Genomic DNA, 24717 nt, shown 5'->3' on the forward strand with positions numbered 1-24717 from the left:
TTTCAGTCTTACATCGGACCTGAAGAAGCCTCTCACTGAACACACTTTGTTGTTTCATCACTGTGTTGTGGAGAGGGTGTGAAGAATCCTCCATCATCTTCATCAGCTTGTGCAGCATTCTTCTTTGGACAATCAGCTCCAGCGGCTCCAGAGTTACTCCAAGCACAGAAGCAGCTTTCTGGATCAGTTTGTTGATTCTCTTCAAGTCTCTGGTTCTGATGCTACTACCCCAGCAGATGCTGCAAAGCTGACTGCACTCTCCACAACAGACTTCTAGAAGATATGCAACATCTTGGTGCAGACGTTAAACCATCTCAGCTTCCTTAAGAAGTACAGTCTGCTCTGACCTTTCTTGTAGATGTAGTCAGTGTTGCATTTCCAGTCCAGTTTGTTGTCCAGCTGAACTCCAAGATACTTGTATTCCTCCACCACCTCCACCTCCTCTCCCAGGATGGAAACAGTGCTTTGTTTATTCTTCTTCCTCCTGAAGTCAACAATCATCTCTTTTGTTTTGCTGCTATTTAATATGAGATGATTGTCACCGCACCATTTAACAAACTGACTGATTTGATAGTCTTTGTGATGACTGGTTGCTGCTGAACGATGGGCTTGTAGGTGGAGGTGAGAAGAACCAGATTATGGTCAGATCTTCCTAAAGGAGGCAGGGCAGAACAACTGACAGTAACATGTCCAGGATGACACCAACGCTGGTTAACCAGCACTGCAATTCCACCACCCTTTAGCTTTCCGCTGTGTTGTCTACTGCGGTCTGCACGGACCGTTTTAAAGCCCGGTACAGACACATTACAGTCAGGGATGTGTTCATGCAGCCATGTCTCGGTTAAGCACATAATACTGCACTCTCTGTATTCTTTCTGAGAACTTGTTAGCATCTCGAGCTCGTCCGTTTTGTTAGCTAGCGATCTCACATTACCCATGACGACGGTCGGGAGAAATGGTTTAAATCTCCATCGCTTTTTCCGCTCTCTGAATCCCGCTCTGCATCCTCTTCTCTTTCTTTTCAACTCCATCAGGATTTGATGTGTTGTTTCGCTGATAATCCTGATTTGGGAGAGTTTAATCAGTTGATCCCGATTGTAAACAAGTCTTTTGTTGCCATGGAGACTCATCATACCAAGTCTTGAAAAATATGCAAAAAAATCTTCCTTTCAGCACACCCTCCGAACCGGCATGAAATCCTCAGAAAAAAAGACCTAATTTGAGGTAATATCTATGCGAGAAAACTTTGTACTTAAAAAAAAATCAAGATAGCAAGTCAGAGCTTCTACAATTTGCTGCCAACAGACGGCGCAATCTAGAATGGAATTATGTGTATTTGTAACTGTTTGTATAAACGGTATGTTCAAATTTCTTAAACCATTCATTCACTATATTGACATGTTTGTTATCTCAATGGTCTGAAATAAAGATATTAAGTGAAATAAAACGTGAATGCAAACTTGCATTTAAATGAATGAACAACAATTAGATCGTCCGCTAGCATGCTAACTCTAGAAACCAACACATTAGCATGAATGAGTCTGTAACATTCTCAAACTAACACAATGTTTTATGAACCACATATTTAGAAAATGGTCTCATATGCACTTATCTAATAAACAAAGCACTTTGAAAACTCTTCTATTTAAACCTTATAGGCCTGCGTGAGCCGAACATCTAATAAGAGCGTCTGCAGCGCCAATAATGCTTCAACTTCTTAATTGTTAGAGACACTAACCCAAACTGAACCAATTATATTCAATTTATAAAGAATACAGAATTGCTTCCTAGTGGCACAAAGTTTATTCCATACACGTCCTTCAGCTTAGTTTATTGTACCTTAGATTCGTCCTGGTCTCCCTGACGTCTCTTATTTCCACCTTCAATGTTATACTTATAGTTAAATAATGTCTGTAAACTAAAATCATGACTGTTGTTCATGAGACTGGGATGGAATTATTAAAATTTAATTATAAATTATACACATTAAGCCGCGACTATTTATTTGTTTGGTTTTTACTATTTACACTTAGGGTCAGATTTACAAGTATGAGTGTGTGATGGGGAATCATGTGAACCACGGTCTGCAGGTGATGTGGACAGGAGGTGCAAACATGTGTTAAATGAGGGCTTTGCGTGTGATGTGGTCTGCAGCATGGTGAGTTTGGAGAGAAAACATGACCTACAGCAAAGACATCTGACTAACACATAAAAAAGCTCTTAATGGGAGAAAATCTATGAAAACGTTGATGCTGTGGAGAAAACAATGCGAACAGGAATGAAGTAAAAAAAAAAAAAAATGGAAGAAAGACAGAAGGTGAACAAAAGAAAAATCTAAGAAATCCAGCTTCTGAAAATACAAAACAAACAAACAGAAAACTTGTTTGGTCTCAGTTATTGACCGCAGAGCGTGTGGAAAGCTGATAACTGTGACCATCAGACACATGGCATTTAGGACATGGACATCTGGATTCCAGCTGTGACACACAGCATCTGTCATCTGCAGGTACGTGTGACTCGTCTCCACATCCATCCTGAGTTCCTCCAACATGCCGGATCAGACATGTGTTTGGATGATTGTTTCCACGTCTCCTTCATGTGAAAAACTGCAGCCATGTGCACAGTTACACACATGGACTGTGTGCACATCCTTTAGAAATGTGTTACATCTAGACGCAGTTTCTATCAGCAACATTGATCTCAGGTTTGATCGATCACATTGCAGCAGCTAAATTAATTAAACCCTCTCCTCCCAACACACTCAAAATAACCTGAGAACGCCCCATGTTGTGTAATTATCGTAGCAGACATACTAACTGGATGCAGACTGCGTCTGAATAACGTAACCCTCACTAAAGATGTACCCCACTGTTAATTTGGACATTTTCTGCATGTACAGGGAGTTTACACACGTTTTAGTCCAAGCAAACCTTGGAAACCAGAGGGAAATAAGGAGAAACACTGGAAAGGCCACTTTCACACCCCCCACAAAGCTCATGTCTGAAGACTCCTCAGTGCAACACACCTGTGTTGGGTTGATAAAATACCCTGCAAGGATGTACAAACAGGGAACCCCAGGTGCCCAGAGAGCCGAGGCTCCAGCTGGCTGGATGAATAACACATTTATTCCAGGATGTGACGCTCCATGCCTTAAGGATCTTAACTGCACACTTAACATGCTGCCAGCATCCTGAAGACACTTTAACCAGAACATTGATGCTGAACAGAGAGCCACATGCCGAGTTTACATAGAAAACTCATCAAACTCCATGGAAAAGTCCATCACAGGATCAGCATGCAGCCTGTGTGTCCAGGATGGAACGGTCCATCACACACACTTACAGGAATTATCAGCATATACAGGATAATCTAAATGTTTGCAGGGTGAGCCCAGTGACACTATGTTGTCCAGCCAGAAGACAGAGAGGCCATTCAGCACAACACTACTGTTTCTGGTCAGGGGTGGAAAAACTTCCACAGTTTCATGATTACGTCACATTCCCAGCCAAAAGGATCTCAATAAATTCACCTCCTATCTACACACACTCACACAAACACATGTATCCTGAACCAGACATGAGGATCACGTCCACGGATGAGATATCCAAAGACCTCAGTTCCTCTTTTCTGTTTATCCTGACTTTCCCATGTTTTCCCATCATCACCATCACCGGGATGACATTCCATCATCCAATCACCATCACCGAGATGACATTCCATCATCCCATCACCATCACCGGGATGACATTCCATCATCCAATCACCATCACCGGGATGACATTCCATCATCCCATCACCATCACCGGGATGACATTGCATCATTCCATCACCGTCACCGGGATGACATTCCGTCATCCCATCACCATCACCGAGATGACATTCCATCATCCCATCACCATCACCGAGATGACATTCCATCATCCCATCACCATCACCGGGATGACATTGCATCATTCCATCACCGTCACCGGGATGACATTCCGTCATCCCATCACCACGACCTGGATGACATTCCATCATCCAATCACCATCACCGAGATGACATTCCATCATCCCATCACCATCACCGGGATGACATTGCATCATTCCATCACCGTCACCGGGATGACATTCCGTCATCCCATCACCATCACCGAGATGACATTCCATCATCCCATCACCATCACCGAGATGACATTCCATCATCCAATCACCATCACCGAGATGACATTCCATCATCCCATCACCATCACCGGGATGACATTCCATCATCCCATCACCATCACCGGGATGACATTCCGTCATCCCATCACCATCACCGAGATGACATTCCGTCATCCCATCACCATCACCGGGATGACATTCCGTCATCCCATCACCATCACCGGGATGACATTCCGTCATCCCATCACCATCACCGAGATGACATTCCGTCATCCCATCACCATCACCGAGATGACATTGCATCATTCCATCACCGTCACCGGGATGACATTCCGTCATCCCATCACCATCACCGAGATGACATTCCATCATCCCATCACCATCACCGGGATGACATTCCATCATCCCATCACCATCACCGGGATGACATTCCGTCATCCCATCACCATCACCGAGATGACATTCCATCATCCCATCACCATCACCGGGATGACATTCCATCATCCCATCACCATCACCGGGATGACATTCCGTCATCCCATCACCATCACCGAGATGACATTCCATCATCCCATCACCATCACCGGGATGACATTGCATCATTCCATCACCGTCACCGGGATGACATTCCGTCATCCTATCACCATCACCGAGATGACATTCCATCATCCCATCACCATCACCGAGATGACATTCCATCATCCCATCACCATCACCGGGATGACATTGCATCATTCCATCACCGTCACCGGGATGACATTCCGTCATCCCATCACCACAACCTGGATGACATTCCATCATCCAATCACCATCACCGGGATGACATTCCATCATCCCATCACCATCACCGGGATGACATTGCATCATTCCATCACCGTCACCGGGATGACATTCCGTCATCCCATCACCATCACCGAGATGACATTCCATCATCCCATCACCATCACCGGGATGACATTCCATCATCCAATCACCATCACCGAGATGACATTCCATCATCCCATCACCATCACCGGGATGACATTCCATCATCCCATCACCATCACCGGGATGACATTCCGTCATCCCATCACCATCACCGAGATGACATTCCATCATCCCATCACCATCACCGGGATGACATTCCATCATCCCATCACCATCACCGGGATGACATTCCGTCATCCCATCACCATCACCGAGATGACATTCCGTCATCCCATCACCATCACCGAGATGACATTCCATCATCCCATCACCATCACCGGGATGACATTGCATCATTCCATCACCGTCACCGGGATGACATTCCGTCATCCCATCACCATCACCGAGATGACATTCCGTCATCCCATCACCATCACCGAGATGACATTCCATCATCCCATCACCGTCACCGGGATGACATTGCATCATTCCATCACCGTCACCGGGATGACATTCCGTCATCCCATCACCACGACCTGGATGACATTCCATCATCCAATCACCATCACCGAGATGACATTCCATCATCCAATCACCATCACCGGGATGACATTCCATCATCCCATCACCATCACCGGGATGACATTCCGTCATCCCATCACCACGACCTGGATGACATTCCATCACCCAATCACCATCACCGAGATGACATTCCATCATCCAATCACCATCACCGGGATGACATTCCATCATCCCATCACCATCACCGGGATGACATTGCATCATTCCATCACCGTCACCGGGATGACATTCCGTCATCCCATCACCATCACCGAGATGACATTCCATCATCCCATCACCATCACCGAGATGACATTCAATCATCCCATCACCATCACCGGGATGACATTCCATCATCCCATCACCATCACCGAGATGACATTCAATCATCCCATCACCACAACCGGGATGACATTCCCATCATCCCGGTCATCTCGGTAAAACACAAGAAAACATGATAAAACACAGTAAAACACGGTAAAACTCAGTAAAACATGATAAAACATGATAAAACAAGGTAAAGCTTGGTAAAACACAATAAAACACGGTAAAACACAATGAAACCTTGGTAAAACACAATAAAACACGGTAAAACACAATAAAACCTGGTAAAACTCAGTAAAACATGGTGAAAAACACGAATATAACATGATAAAAACACTGTAAAACACGATAAAACACAGTAAAACACAATAAAACACGGTAAAACTCAATAAAACACGGTAAAACTCTGTAAAACACAATAAACATGGTAAAACTCAGTAAAAACTCATAAAACACGGTAAAACTCAGTAAAACAATTTAAAAAAAACACAGTAAAACATGGTAAAACTTGGTAAAACACGATGAAACATGGTCAACCTCAGTAAAACACAATAAAACGCGGTAAAACACAATGAAACATGGTAAAACTCAGTAAAACACGATATAAACACAATAAAAACACAGTAAAACATGATAAAACACGGTAGAACTCAGTAAAACAAAATAAACACGGACAAACATGGTAAAACTCTGTAAAACACGGTAAAACACGATGAAACATGCTAAAACACAGCAAAACTCAATAAAACGCAGCAAAACGCAGCAAAACTCAATGAAACTCGGTAAAAGACAATAAAACACGGTAAAACACTGTAAAACACAATGAAACACAATAAAACATGATAAAACACGATAAAAGCACGGTGAAACACGGTAAAACGTGATAAAACACGATAAAACACGGTTAAACTCAGTAAAACAGTAAAACTCGATACAACATGGTAAAATATGATAAAACACGGTAAAACACGATAAAACACGGTAAAACATGATAAAACACGATAAAAACACGGTAAAACACAGTAAAACTTGGTAAAACACGGCAAAACCCGGTAAAACAAAATAAAACACGGTAAAACTCGGTAAAACTCGGTAAAACACAATAAAACATGGTAAAACTCAGTAAAACTTGGTAAAACACGATAAAACACAGTAAAACTCAGTGTAACACAATACAACACGGTGAAATTCTGTGAAACTCGGTAAAACACAATAAAACACGGTAAAACACAGTAAAACACAATGAAACATGATAAAACATGATAAAAGCACGGTAAAACACGATAAAACACGGTGAAACATGATAAAACATGATAAAAACACGGTAAAACACGGCAAAACTCAATTAAACGCGGCAAAACACGATAAAACACAATAAAACACGGTAAAACTCGGTAAAACACAATAAACACGGCAAAACTCAATAAAACGCGGTAAAACTCAATTAAATGCGGCGAAACACAATAAAACACGATAAAACTCGGTAAAACACAATAAAACACAGTAGAACTCAGTAAAACATGATTAAACATTATTAAAAAAAAACAGGGTAAAACATGGTAAAACTCAGTAAAACGTGATAAAACACGATGAAACACGGTTAAACTCGGTAAAACAGTGAAACTCGATACAACACGGTAAAACATGATAAAACACGGTAAAACACGGTAAAACATGATAAAACATGATGAAAACACGGTAAAACACAGTAAAACTTGGTAAAACACGGCAAAACCCGGTAAAACAAAATAAAACACGGTAAAACTCGGTAAAACTCGGTAAAACACAATAAAACATGGTAAAACTCAGTAAAACATGGTAAAACACGATAAAACACAGTAAAACTCAGTGAAACACAATACAACACGGTGAAATTCTGTGAAACTCGGTGAAACACAATAAAACACGGTAAAACACGGTAAAACACAGTAAAACACAATGAAACATGATAAAACATGATAAAACATGATAAAAGCACGGTAAAACACGATGAAACACGGTAAAACATGATAAAACATGATAAAACATGATAAAACACGGCAAAACTCAATTAAACGCGGCAAAACACGATAAAACACAATAAAACACGGTAAAACTCGGTAAAACACAATAAACACGGCAAAACTCAATAAAACGCGGCAAAACTCAATTAAATGCGGCGAAACACAATAAAACACGATAAAACTCGGTAAAACACAGTAGAACTCAGTAAAACATGATTAAACATGATTTAAAAAACACGGTAAAACTCAGTAAAACGTGATAAAACATGATGAAACACGGTTAAACTCAGTAAAACAGTAAAACTCGATACAACACGGTAAAACATGATAAAACACGGTAAAACACAGTAAAACTTGGTAAAACACGGCAAAACCCGGTAAAACAAAATAAAACACGGTAAAACTCGATAAAACTCGGTAAAACCCAATAAAACATGGTAAAACTCAGTAAAACATGGTAAAACACGATAAAACATAGTAAAACTCAGTGAAACACAATACAACACGGTGAAATTCTGTGAAACTCGGTAAAACACAATAAAACACGGTAAAACACAGTAAAACACAATGAAACCTGGTAAAACTCAGTAAAACATGGTGAAAAACACGATGATAACACGATAAAAACACTGTAAAACACGATAAAACACAGTAAAACACAATGAAACACGGTAAAACTCAATAAAACACGGTAAAACTCTGTAAAACACAATAAACATGGTTAAACTCAGTAAAAACTCATAAAACACGGTGAAACTCAGTAAAACACAATAAAAAAACAGTAAAACATGGTAAAACTTGGTAAAACACGATAAAACTCAGTAAAACACGATGAAACACGGTCAACCTCAGTAAAACACAATAAAACACGGTAAAACACAATAAAACATGGTAAAACAGAATAAAACATGGTAAAACTCAGTAAAACAAAATAAACACGGAAAAACATGGTAAAGCTCTGTAAAACTCTGTAAAACACGATGAAACATGCTAAAACACAGCAAAACTCATTAAAACGCAGCAAAACGCAGCAAAACTCAATGAAACTCGGTAAAAGACAATAAAACACGGTAAAACACTGTAAAACACAATGAAACACAATAAAACATGATAAAAGCACGGTAAAACACGATGAAACACGGTAAAACATGATAAAACATGATAAAAACACGGTAAAACACGGCAAAACTCAATTAAACGCGGCAAAACACGATAAAACACAATAAAACACGGTAAAACTCGGTAAAACACAATAAACACGGCAAAACTCATTAAAACATGGCAAAACTCAATTAAATGCGGCGAAACACAAAACACGATAAAACTCGGTAAAACACAATAAAACACAGTAGAACTCAGTAAAACATGATTAAACATGATTTAAAAAAAACACGGTAAAACTCAGTAAAACGTGATAAAACACGATGAAACACGGTTAAACTCAGTAAAACAGTAAAACTCGATACAACACGGTAAAACATGATAAAACACGGTAAAACACGATAAAACACGGTAAAACATGATAAAACACGATAAAAACACGGTAAAACACAGTAAAACTTGGTAAAACACGGCAAGACCCGGTAAAACAAAATAAAACACAGTAAAACTCGGTAAAACTCGGTTAAACACAATAAAACATGGTAAAACGCAGTAAAACATGGTAAAACACGGTAAAACATAGTAAAACTCAGTGAAACACAATACAACACGGTGAAATTCTGTGAAACTCGGTAAAACACAATAAAACATGGTAAAACACTGTAAAACACAATGAAACATGATAAAACATGATAAAAGCACGGTAAAACACGATGAAACACTGTAAAACATGATAAAAACACGGTAAAACACGGCAAAACTCAATTAAACGCGGCAAAACACGATAAAACACAATAAAACACGGTGAAACTCGGTAAAACACAATAAACACGGCAAAACTCAATAAAACGCGGCAAAACTCAATTAAATGCGGCGAAACACAATAAAACACGATAAAACTCGGTAAAACACAATAAAACACAGTAGAACTCAGTAAAACATGATTAAACATTATTAAAAAAAACACGGTAAAACTCAGTAAAACGTGATAAAACACGATGAAACACGGTTAAACTCAGTAAAACAGTAAAACTCGATACAACACGGTAAAACATGATAAAACACGGTAAAACACGATAAAACACGGTAAAACATGATAAAACACGATAAAAACACGGTAAAACACAGTAAAACTTGGTAAAACACGGCAAGACCCGGTAAAACAAAATAAAACACAGTAAAACTCGGTAAAACTCGGTGAAACACAATAAAACATGGTAAAACGCAGTAAAACATGGTAAAACACGGTAAAACATAGTAAAACTCACTGAAACACAATACAACACGGTGAAATTCTGTGAAACTCGGTAAAACACAATAAAACATGGTAAAACACTGTAAAACACAATGAAACATGATAAAACATGATAAAAGCACGGTAAAACACGATGAAACACTGTAAAACATGATAAAAACACGGTAAAACACGGCAAAACTCAATTAAACGCGGCAAAACACGATAAAACACAATAAAACACAATAAAACACGGTGAAACTCGGTAAAACACAATAAACACGGCAAAACTCAATAAAACGCGGCAAAACTCAATTAAATGCGGCGAAACACAATAAAACACGATAAAACTCGGTAAAACACAATAAAACACAGTAGAACTCAGTAAAACATGATTAAACATTATTAAAAAAAACACGGTAAAACTCAGTAAAACGTGATAAAACACGATGAAACACGGTTAAACTCGGTAAAACAGTGAAACTCGATACAACACGGTAAAACATGATAAAACACGGTAAAACACGATAAAACACGGTAAAACATGATAAAACATGATGAAAACACGGTAAAACACAGTAAAACTTGGTAAAACACGGCAAAACCCGGTAAAACAAAATAAAACACGGTAAAACTCGGTAAAACTCGGTAAAACACAATAAAACATGGTAAAACTCAGTAAAACATGGTAAAACACGATAAAACACAGTAAAACTCAGTGAAACACAATACAACACGGTGAAATTCTGTGAAACTCGGTGAAACACAATAAAACACGGTAAAACACGGTAAAACACAGTAAAACACAATGAAACATGATAAAACATGATAAAACATGATAAAAGCACGGTAAAACACGATGAAACACGGTAAAACATGATAAAACATGATAAAACACGGCAAAACTCAATTAAACGCGGCAAAACACGATAAAACACAATAAAACACGGTAAAACTCGGTAAAACACAATAAACACGGCAAAACTCAATAAAACGCGGCAAAACTCAATTAAATGCGGCGAAACACAATAAAACACGATAAAACTCGGTAAAACACAGTAGAACTCAGTAAAACATGATTAAACATGATTTAAAAAACACGGTAAAACTCAGTAAAACGTGATAAAACATGATGAAACACGGTTAAACTCAGTAAAACAGTAAAACTCGATACAACACGGTAAAACATGATAAAACACGGTAAAACACAGTAAAACTTGGTAAAACACGGCAAAACCCGGTAAAACAAAATAAAACACGGTAAAACTCGATAAAACTCGGTAAAACCCAATAAAACATGGTAAAACTCAGTAAAACATGGTAAAACACGATAAAACATAGTAAAACTCAGTGAAACACAATACAACACGGTGAAATTCTGTGAAACTCGGTAAAACACAATAAAACACGGTAAAACACAGTAAAACACAATGAAACCTGGTAAAACTCAGTAAAACATGGTGAAAAACACGATGATAACACGATAAAAACACTGTAAAACACGATAAAACACAGTAAAACACAATGAAACACGGTAAAACTCAATAAAACATGGTAAAACTCTGTAAAACACAATAAACATGGTTAAACTCAGTAAAAACTCATAAAACACGGTAAAACTCAGTAAAACACAATAAAAAAACACAGTAAAACATGGTAAAACTTGGTAAAACACGATAAAACTCAGTAAAACACGATGAAACACGGTCAACCTCAGTAAAACACAATAAAACACGGTAAAACACAATAAAACATGGTAAAACAGAATAAAACATGGTAAAACTCAGTAAAACAAAATAAACACGGAAAAACATGGTAAAGCTCTGTAAAACTCTGTAAAACACGATGAAACATGCTAAAACACAGCAAAACTCATTAAAACGCAGCAAAACGCAGCAAAACTCAATGAAACTCGGTAAAAGACAATAAAACACGGTAAAACACTGTAAAACACAATGAAACACAATAAAACATGATAAAAGCACGGTAAAACACGATGAAACACGGTAAAACATGATAAAACATGATAAAAACACGGTAAAACACGGCAAAACTCAATTAAACGCGGCAAAACACGATAAAACACAATAAAACACGGTAAAACTCGGTAAAACACAATAAACACGGCAAAACTCATTAAAACATGGCAAAACTCAATTAAATGCGGCGAAACACAAAACACGATAAAACTCGGTAAAACACAATAAAACACAGTAGAACTCAGTAAAACATGATTAAACATGATTTAAAAAAACACGGTAAAACTCAGTAAAACGTGATAAAACACGAACACGGTTAAACTCAGTAAAACAGTAAAACTCGATACAACACGGTAAAACATGATAAAACACGGTAAAACACGATAAAACACGGTAAAACATGATAAAACACGATAAAAACACGGTAAAACACAGTAAAACTTGGTAAAACACGGCAAGACCCGGTAAAACAAAATAAAACACAGTAAAACTCGGTAAAACTCGGTGAAACACAATAAAACATGGTAAAACTCAGTAAAACATGGTAAAACACGGTAAAACATAGTAAAACTCACTGAAACACAATACAACACGGTGAAATTCTGTGAAACTCGGTAAAACACAATAAAACATGGTAAAACACTGTAAAACACAATGAAACATGATAAAACATGATAAAAGCACGGTAAAACACGATGAAACACTGTAAAACATGATAAAACATGATAAAAACACGGTAAAACACGGCAAAACTCAATTAAACGCGGCAAAACACGATAAAACACAATAAAACACAATAAAACACGGTGAAACTCGGTAAAACACAATAAACACGGCAAAACTCAATAAAACGCGGCAAAACTCAATTAAATGCGGCGAAACACAATAAAACACGATAAAACTCGGTAAAACACAATAAAACACAGTAGAACTCAGTAAAACATGATTAAACATGATTAAAAAAAACACGATAAAACTCAGTAAAACGTGATAAAACATGATGAAACACGGTTAAACTCAGTAAAACAGTAAAACTCGATACAATACGGTAAAACATGATAAAACACGGTAAAACACGATAAAACACGGTAAAACATGATAAAACACGATAAAAACACGGTAAAACACAGTAAAACTTGGTAAAACACGGCAAGACCCGGTAAAACAAAATAAAACACAGTAAAACTCGGTAAAACTCGGTGAAACACAATAAAACATGGTACAACTCAGTAAAACATGGTAAAACACGGTAAAACATAGTAAAACTCACTGAAACACAATACAACACGGTGAAATTCTGTGAAACTCGGTAAAACACAATAAAACATGGTAAAACACAGTAAAACACAATGAAACATGATAAAACATGATAAAAGCACGGTAAAACACGATGAAACACTGTAAAACATGATAAAACATGATAAAAACACGGTAAAACACGGCAAAACTCAATTAAACGCGGCAAAACACGATAAAACACAATAAAACACAATAAAACACGGTAAAACTCGGTAAAACACAATAAACACGGCAAAACTCAATAAAACGCGGCAAAACTCAATTAAATGCGGCGAAACACGATAAAACACGATAAAACTCGGTAAAACACAATAAAACACAGTAGAACTCAGTAAAACATGATTAAACATTATTAAAAAAACACGGTAAAACATGGTAAAACTCAGTAAAACGTGATAAAACACGATGAAACACGGTTAAACTCGGTAAAACAGTAAAACTCAATACAACACGGTAAAACATGATAAAACACGGTAAAACACGGTAAAACTCAGTAAAACGTGATAAAACACGATAAAAACACGGTAAAACACGATGAAACACGGTAAAACATGATAAAACATGATAAAAACACGGTAAAACACGGCAAAACTCAATTAAACGCGGCAAAACACGATAAAACACAATAAAACACAATAAAACACGGTGAAACTCGGTAAAACACAATAAACACGGCAAAACTCAATAAAACGCGGCAAAACTCAATTAAATGCGGCGAAACACAATAAAACACGATAAAACTCGGTAAAACACAATAAAACACAGTAGAACTCAGTAAAACATGATTAAACATGATTTAAAAAAACACGATAAAACTCAGTAAAACGTGATAAAACATGATGAAACACGGTTAAACTCAGTAAAACAGTAAAACTCGATACAACACGGTAAAACATGATAAAACACGGTAAAACACAGTAAAACTTGGTAAAACACGGCAAAACCCGGTAAAACAAAATAAAACACGGTAAAACTCGATAAAACTCGGTAAAACACAATAAAACATGGTAAAACTCAGTAAAACATGGTAAAACACGATAAAACATAGTAAAACTCAGTGAAACACAATACAACACGGTGAAATTCTGTGAAACTCGGTAAAACACAATAAAACACGGTAAAACACAGTAAAACACAATGAAACCTGGTAAAACTCAGTAAAACATGGTGAAAAACACGATGATAACACGATAAAAACACTGTAAAACATGATAAAACACAGTAAAACACAATGAAACACGGTAAAACTCAATAAAACACGGTAAAACTCTGTAAAACACAATAAACATGGTTAAACTCAGTAAAAACTCATAAAACACGGTAAAACTCAGTAAAACACATTAAAAAAACACAGTAAAACATGGTAAAACTTGGTAAAACACGATAAAACTCAGTAAAACACGATGAAACACGGTCAACCTCAGTAAAACACAATAAAACACGGTAAAACACAATAAAACATGGTAAAACAGAATAAAACATGGTAAAACTCAGTAAAACAAAATAAACACGGAAAAACATGGTAAAGCTCTGTAAAACTCTGTAAAACACGATGAAACATGCTAAAACACAGCAAAACTCATTAAAACGCAGCAAAACGCAGCAAAACTCAATGAAACTCGGTAAAAGACAATAAAACACGGTAAAACACTGTAAAACACAATGAAACACAATAAAACATGATAAAAGCACGGTAAAACACGATGAAACACGGTAAAACATGATAAAACATGATAAAAACACGGTAAAACACGGCAAAACTCAATTAAACGCGGCAAAACACGATAAAACACAATAAAACACGGTAAAACTCAGTAAAACAGTAAAACACAGTAAAACATGATAAAACACGATAAAAACACGGTAAAACACAGTAAAACTCGATAAAACACGGTAAAACATGACAAAACACGGTAAAACACAATAAAACACGGTAAAACACAGTAAAATACAATAAAACATGATAAAACAATAAAAACGCGGTAAAACACAGTAAAACTCAATACAACACGGTAAAACATGACAAAACACGGTAAAACACAAAAAAACACGGTAAAACACAGTAAAACACAGTAAAACATGATGAAACACGATAAAAACACGGTAAAACACAGTAAAACTCGATAAAACACGGTAAAACATGACAAAACACAGTAAAACACAATAAAACATGATAAAACACGATAAAAACGCGGTAAAACACAGTAAAACTCGATAAAACACGGTAAAACATGACAAAACACGGTAAAACACAATAAAACATGATAAAACACGATAAAAACGCGGTAAAACACAGTAAAACTCGATACAACACGGTAAAACATGATAAAACACGATAAAACATGGTAAAACTCGGTTTGTACGGTTTATGGAGTGGAAGGTGAAGCTGCCATACATCCAGAGCTGGACTGTGTCAGATGAAGGTCTCTGCTACAGGCGCTAGAAATCTTTTATCACAGCTCAAGGGAACAACCAGACTTTCTCTGGTTGTAAAGGGAATCCTTGCCTCCTGCTCAGACAGAACCCCTCCAGAACCTCCTGGTTCTTCTGTCCTTTCAGCGCTGGGCAGGTGTGGGTCTGTGGCGCTGCTCCACCTCCAGCCTACCAGCAGATAGAGACAAGGCGGCTCTTCGTCAGCATCTCCTCGTTGACACTCACCGGCCCCACAGTGGATTTAAACACAGAAGATTCTTCTTCACAGAAACAACTTCTGACTCTGCTGTTCAGCGCTGGAAAATTCTCCCAACAACAGATCCAGAGTCCAAGTCTAGTTGGTTTACAGTACCGTTCCCAGAAGGAGGGATGCAGGAAAACTGCTCCATGGATCTGCTGCTTCCAGACTGGAATTCCTGATGAAAAGTCTCCATCTGATCCAAGATGCTGCAGGAAGTTCTGATGAGGAGGCTCATCACAGATCGGATTTTATCTTCATCCTCCTCCTGTTAGATCCAGAATAAAAAACTAAAATCCTAACCCAGACCAGGATCCTCTCAGAGTTCCAGGTCTCCCTTCAGAACTTCATGTCAGAACCGGATCCAGGTCTGTTTTCAGGACCAGATGGAACCTGATCCCTGAGGCGGGAGACCAGGGACATGAGATGGAGACCAGAGACAGGAGACGGAGACCAAAGACATGAGACCAGGGACATGAGACGGAGACCAGAGACATGAGACCAGGGACATGAGACGGAGACCAGAGACAGGAGACGGAGACCAAAGACATGAGACCAGGGACATGAGACGGAGACCAGAGACATGAGACCAGGGACATGAGACGGAGACCAGGGACATGATACCAGGGACATGAGACGGAGACCAGAGACATGAGACCAGGGACATGATACCAGGGACATGAGACGGAGACCAGGGACATGATACCAGGGACATGAGACGGAGACCAGAGACATGAGACCAGGGACATGATACCAGGGACATGAGACGGAGACCAGAGACATGATACCACGGACAGGAGACCAGGGACATGAGACCAGGGACAGGAGACGGAGACCAAAGACATGAGACCAGGGACATGATACCAGGGACAGGAGACCAGGGACATGAGACCAGGGACATGAGACGGAGACCAGAGACATGATACCAGGGACAGGAGACCAGGGACATGATACCAGGGACAGGAGACCAGGGACACGAGACCAGGGACAGGAGACGGAGACCAAAGACATGAGACCAGGGACATGATACCAGGGACAGGAGACCAGGGACATGAGACCAGGGACATGAGACCGGGGACAGGAGACGGAGACCAGAGACAGGAGACCAGGGACATGAGACCGGGGACAGGAGACCGGGGACAGGAGACGGAGACCAGGGACATGAGACCGGGGACATGAGACCGGGGACAGGAGACGGAGACAAGAGACAGGAGACCAGGGACATGAGACGGAGACCAGAGACATGATACCAGGGACAGGAGACCAGGGACATGATACCAGGGACAGGAGACCAGGGACACGAGACCAGGGACAGGAGACGGAGACCAAAGACATGAGACCAGGGACATGATACCAGGGACAGGAGACCAGGGACATGAGACCAGGGACATGAGACCGGGGACAGGAGACGGAGACCAGAGACAGGAGACCAGGGACATGAGACCGGGGACAGGAGACCGGGGACAGGAGACGGAGACCAGGGACATGAGACCGGGGACATGAGACCGGGGACAGGAGACCAGGGACATGAGACCAGGGACATGAGACGGAGACCAGAGACATGATACCAGGGACAGGAGACCAGGGACATGATACCAGGGACAGGAGACCAGGGACACGAGACCAGGGACAGGAGACGGAGACCAAAGACATGAGACCAGGGACATGATACCAGGGACAGGAGACCAGGGACATGAGACCAGGGACATGAGACCGGGGACAGGAGACGGAGACCAGAGACAGGAGACCAGGGACATGAGACCGGGGACAGGAGACCGGGGACAGGAGACGGAGACCAGGGACATGAGACCGGGGACATGAGACCGGGGACAGGAGACGGAGACAAGAGACAGGAGACCAGGGACATGAGACGGAGACCAGAGACATGATACCAGGGACAGGAGACCAGGGACATGAGACCGGGGACAGGAGAACGGGGACAGGAGACGGAGACCAGGGACATGAGACCAGGGACAGGAGATGGAGACCAGAGACAGGAGACGGAGACCAAAGACATGAGACCAGGGACATGAGACGGAGACCAGAGACATGAGACCAGGGACATGATACCAGGGACAGGAGACCAGGGACATGAGACCAGGGACAGGAGACGGAGACCAGAGACAGGAGACGGAGACCAAAGACATGAGACCAGGGACATGATACCAGGGACAGGAGACCAGGGACATGAGACCAAGGACATGAGACCGGGGACAGGAGATGGAGACCAGAGACAGGAGACGGAGACCAAAGACATGAGACCAGGGACATGAGACGGAGACCAGAGACATGAGACCAGGGACATGATACCAGGGACAGGGGACCAGGGACATGAGACCAGGGACACGAGACGGAGACCAGAGACAGGAGACGGAGACCAAAGACATGAGACCAGGGACATGATACCAGGGACAGGAGACCAGGGACATGAGACCAGGGACATGAGACCGGGGACAGGAGATGGAGACCAGAGACAGGAGACGGAGACCAAAGACATGAGACCAGGGACATGAGACGGAGACCAGAGACATGAGACCAGGGACATGATACCAGGGACAGGAGACCAGGGACATGAGACCAGGGACAGGAGACGGAGACCAGAGACAGGAGACGGAGACCAAAGACATGAGACCAGGGACATGATACCAGGGACAGGAGACCAGGGACAGGAGACCAAGGACATGAGACCGGGGACAGGAGATGGAGACCAGAGAAAGGAGACGGAGACCAAAGACATCAGACCAGGGACATGAGACCAGGGACAGGAGACGGAGACCAGAGACATGAGACCAGGGACATGATACCAGGGACAGGAGACCAGGGACATGAGACCAGGGACAGGAGACGGAGACCAGAGACATGAGACCAGGGACATGATACCAGGGATAGGAGACCAGGGAAAGGAGACGGAGACCAGAGACAGGAGACGGAGACCAGGGACAGGAGACGGAGACCAGAGACATGAGACCAGGGACAGGAGACAGGAGAACAGAGACATGAGACCGGGGACAGGAGACGGAGACCAGAGACAGGAGACCAGGGACAGGAGACCAGGGAAATGAGACCAGGGACATGAGATGGAGACCAGGGACAGGAGACGGAGACCAGGGACAGGAGACCAGGGACAGGAGACGAAGACCAGAGACAGGAGACCAGGGACAGGAGACTGAGACCAGAGACAGGAGACCAGGGACATGAGACCAGGGACATGAGATGGAGACCAGGGACAGGAGACCAGGGACATGAGATGGAGACCAGGGACAGGAGACTGAGACCAGAGACAGGAGACCAGGGACAGGAGACGAAGACCAGAGACAGGAGACCAGGGACAGGAGACCAGGGACATGAGATGGAGACCAGGGACAGGAGACCGGGGACAGGAGACTGAGACCAGGGACAGGAGACCAGGGACATGAGATGGAGACCAGGGACAGGAGACCAGGGACATGAGACCAGGGACAGGAGACGAAGACCAGAGACAGGAGACCAGGGACAGGAGACCAGGGACATGAGATGGAGACCAGGGACAGGACACCAGGGACAGGAGACCAGGGACAGGAGACGAAGACCAGAGACAGGAGACCAGGGACAGGAGACCAGGGACATGAGACCAGGGACATGAGATGGAGACCAGGGACATGAGACCAGAGACAGGAGACCAAGGGACAGGAGACCAGGGACATGAGATGGAGACCAGAGACATGAGACCAGGGACATGAGACCAGGGACATGAGATGGAGACCAGGGACATGAGACCAGGGACATGAGACGGAGACCAGAGACATGAGACCAGGGACATGAGACCAGGGACAGGAGACCAGGGACATGAGACAGAGACCAGAGACAGGAGACCAGGGACAGGAGACCAGAGACATGAGACCAGGGACAGGAGACCAGGGACAGGAGACCAGGGACAGGAGACGGAGACCAGAGACAGGAGACCAGGGACATGAGACCAGGGACATGAGATGGAGACCAGGGACAGGAGACCAGGGACATGAGACCAGGGACATGAGATGGAGATCAGGGACAGGAGACCAGGGACAGGAGACTGAGACCAGAGACAGGAGACCAGGGACAGGAGACGAACACCAGAGACAGGAGACCAGGGACAGGAGACCAGGGACATGAGATGGAGACCAGGGACAGGAGACCGGGGACAGGAGACGGAGACCAGAGACAGGAGACCAGGGACAGGAGACCAGGGACATGAGATGGAGACCACGGACAGGAGACCAGGGACAGGAGACGGAGACCAGAGACAGGAGACCAGGGACAGGAGACGAAGACCAGAGACAGGAGACCAGGGACATGAGACCAGGGACAGGAGACCAGGGACATGAGATGGAGACCAGGGACAGGAGACCAGGGACAGGAGACGGAGACCAGAGACATGAGACCAGGGACAGGAGACCAGGGACATGAGACGGAGACCAGAGACATGAGACCAGGGACATGAGACCAGGGACATGAGACGGAGACCAGAGACATGAGACCAGGGACATGAGACCAGGGACAAGAGATGGAGACCAGGGACAGGAGACCAGGGACATGAGACCAGGGACATGAGACGGACACCAGAGACATGAGACCAGGGACATGAGACCAGGGACAGGAGACCAGGGACATGAGACCAGGGACATGAGACGGAGACCAGAGACATGAGACCAGGGACAGGAGACCAGGGACATGAGACCAGGGACATGAGACGGAGACCAGGGACATGAGACCAGGGACAGGAGACCAGGGACAGGAGACCAGGGACATGAGACCAGGGACATGAGATGGAGACCAGGGACAGGAGACCGGGGACAGGAGACGGAGACCAGAGACAGGAGACCAGGGACAGGAGACGGAGACCAGAGACAGGAGACCAAGGGACAGGAGACCAGGGACATGAGATGGAGACCAGGGACAGGAGACCAGGGACAGGAGACGAAGACCAGAGACAGGAGACCAGGGACATGAGACCAGGGACAGGAGACCAGGGACATGAGATGGAGACCAGGGACAGGAGACCAGGGACATGAGACGGAGACCAGAGACATGAGACCAGGGACATGAGACCAGGGACATGAGACGGAGACCAGAGACATGAGACCAGGGACATGAGACCAGGGACATGAGATGGAGACCAGGGACAGGAGACCAGGGACATGAGACGGAGACCAGAGACATGAGACCAGGGACATGAGACCAGGGACAGGAGACCAGGGACATGAGACCAGGGACATGAGACGGAGACCAGAGACATGAGACCAGGGACATGAGACGGAGACCAGGGACATGAGACCAGGGACATGAGACCAGGGACAGGAGACTGAGACCAGAGACATGAGACCAGGGACAGGAGACCAGGGACATGAGATGGAGACCAGGGACAGGAGACCAGGGACATGAGACCAGGGACAGGAGACCAGGGACATGAGACGGAGACCAGAGACATGAGACCAGGGACAGGAGACCAGGGACATGAGACGGAGACCAGAGACATGAGACCAGGGACAGGAGACCAGGGACATGAGACGGAGACCAGGGACATGAGACCAGGGACATGAGACGGACACCAGGGACAGGAGACGGAGACCAGGGACATGAGACGGAGACCAGGGACATGAGACGGAGACCAGGGACAGGAGACCAGGGACATGAGACCAGGGACATGAGACGGAGACCAGGGACAGGAGACCAGGGACATGAGACCAGGGACATGAGACGGAGACCAGGGACATGAGACCAGGGACATGAGACGGAGACCAGGGACAGGAGACCAGGGACATGAGACCAGGGACATGAGACGGAGACCAGGGACAGGAGACCAGGGACATGAGACCAGGGACATGAGACGGAGACCAGGGACAGGAGACCAGGGACATGAGACGGAGACCAGGGACATGAGACAGAGACCAGGGACATGAGACGGAGACCAGGGGCATGAGACCAGGGACAGGAGACCAGGGACATGAGACGGAGACCAGGGACATGAGACAGAGACCAGGGACAGGAGACCAGGGACATGAGACGGAGACCAGGGACATGAGACAGAGACCAGGGACATGAGACGGAGACCAGGGGATGAGACCAGGGACAGGAGACCAGGGACATGAGACAGAGACCAGGGACATGAGACCAGGGACAGGAGACCAGGGGCATGAGACCAGGGACATGAGACCAGGGGCATGAGACCAGGGACATGAGACCAGGGACATGAGACCAGGGACAGGAGACCAGGGGCATGAGACCAGGGACATGAGATGGAGACCAGGGACATGAGACCAGGGACATGAGACGGAGACCAGGGGCATGAGACCAGGGACAGGAGACCAGGGACATTAGACGGAGACCAGGGACATGAGACCAGGGACATGAGACCAGGGACATGAGACAGAAAACCAGTCCTCCAGAACCAGACAGAAACGTCTGAACTTCTGCTTTTATACAACAAACCATCACAGCATAGAAAACAGTTTATTGAAGTTCAGACCAACATTTCCTTCAAATATGGAGACAAATAGAAATCTTTGTGCAACAACACATTTAATTACTGATAAAAGTCCAGTTTACATGACTTCCTCCATTCATTCTTCCTTCCTTCCTTCCTTCCTTCCTTTCTGAGTAAATATTTACACACCATGAAGAGACTGGTTGTGTTTAGATGTGAATCTTTTTTACACACTTCCTAACAGAAACATCATAAAGTCACACAGTCTGGTCCATCAACAAGGTCAGTTTCAACCCGATCAACACACACACACACACACACACACACACACACACACACACACACACACACTCAGAGCACAGGCAGAACAATGAGGGGAAAATCACCAAAGTTACTTTATTTCTGTAAAATCTTCTCGGATTGAAGCACGGAACTTATTTCCGGAGCAGAACCAGGAGTGAGATGATCCAGAGGAGCTCCACGCGACCGGAAGTGGGATTATTTTGTCCCTGTAGGGGAAATTATTCCATGAAACTGTTTTATTAACTAAGAACATTTTAAAGCTGAAGATGGACTGGTGAGCCGGGCTCCACCGGGGTAAATGGAGGCCCCACAGCCCGGTGGTGGACCTGATGTCCAGGTCAGTCCGGGTACAGCAGGAACCCGGAGAACGTGCTGTACTTGTTGTTGTTCCCGCCGTGCGCCTTCCCGCCGTCCAGTTTCACGTAGATTTCATCCCCAGAGTCCAGGTGCACAACCACGCTGTTGCTGGCGTAGTCATAGTTCTGGTCTGCGTCCTGCGCGATGGCGCTGGCTCGGACCTGGAGAGGGAGGGAGGGAGAGAGCGTGAGGCGCGCGCACGCGCTCAGCCAAGCGCACTCACTTCGGGATGAACTCATAAGGCACACATCCATCCACTGTCACGCGGGATTCTGGACTGGACTGTGCGTAATTCCGCATCTCAACACGCAGAGCCAGTTTACGCGCACAAGCTGATGTGTTAAGCGCGTGCACATTCAACACACACAGAACATATTTACCTGTCCGTTTTTACACAAATCTGCCCACATGCTCGTGCCATCTCCTCCGCGCATCAGCACGTGATACGTGAAGTAGTAAATCCCGGACACCTGGCAGGTGAACTTGCCGGTCGTGGGGTCGTAGTGGTTCCCCAAGTTCGTCACAACGTCGTCGAACCTCAGGACTTCGTAGCCCTCATGGGGGTTCTTCAGACCCACATAAAACGCGATCTTTGCCCCTCCAGCAGAGCCCAGCTCCTCGCTGCTCTCCAGTTCTCCAGCAGAGCCCGTCTTCCCAGAATCTCCTCTGTCACCCGGCGGCCCTCTCGGACCGGGTGGTCCCGGTTCGCCTGGAGGCCCTCTTGGCCCAGGTTTCCCAGGCCGACCTGGTTCGCCTTTAGTGCCCTGAACGAAGCTGGGAGACGGGACGGCGCTCAGGTCCTGCATGACCTCAAGAGCCGTGGCACTCGGTCTGGGGCTGTACGGGTCGCAGATCATCCGGCACGTCCCCATCATCTCGTAGTGCGCATCGGTCCTGGAGGTTTGGAGCAGCAGGGGAATGGCAATGATGACAGCCAGAACCATGACGACCCCAACCACTGCGGCGATGATGGTCTTCCTCTGCAGGGTCCGCGAGGCGCGCGCTACAACATCTGCTGTGCGTTGGGACGTAATGGTGGAAGGTGGCGGGAGCGCACAGAGACCAGGCGGGAGGAGCAGAGACGACGTTCTGGGAGATGCTCTGCGCGGAGTTCAGGGAGGGAGGGGGAGAGAGAGAGGGGGGGGGAGACCGGCGTGGCAGCCTGACGGGGGATCATCTTGATGGCTGCGCAGCACAACGAGCTTCCAGCGGTTTCTGATAGTTTTCAGCTGACTCGCGTGTTCAGGCAGAAACCGGCTGCGATTTGAATGAAGATTTCCCAATAATCAGATGATCTTTATGTATGAAGTGTAATCCGTCCGCAGGGAGCGGATCAGGAAGCATTACTGAAGCTCACGCGGAGACATTTCCTCTCTTCTCTCCGCCTGAAAAAC

At 44.2% G+C, this 24717-nt stretch overlaps 1 protein-coding gene across 1 annotated transcript; it reads right to left on the reverse strand.

Moving 5' to 3' along the window:
* Positions 1-23304: 23304 nt before the first annotated feature.
* Positions 23305-24267, reverse strand: LOC306766938 (complement C1q-like protein 2; the record flags this gene model as incomplete). The annotated part of the gene is made up of 2 exons (XM_079254796.1): positions 23305-23484; positions 23704-24267. The coding sequence occupies 2 exons, from the start codon at positions 24265-24267 to the stop codon at positions 23305-23307; spliced, it is 744 nt and encodes a 247-aa protein (XP_079110922.1).
* Positions 24268-24717: the final 450 nt, after the last annotated feature.

This window comes from Telmatherina bonti (assembly GCF_933228915.1).
Source record: "Telmatherina bonti genome assembly, chromosome: 15".
NCBI classification, from domain to species: domain Eukaryota; kingdom Metazoa; phylum Chordata; class Actinopteri; order Atheriniformes; family Telmatherinidae; genus Telmatherina; species Telmatherina bonti.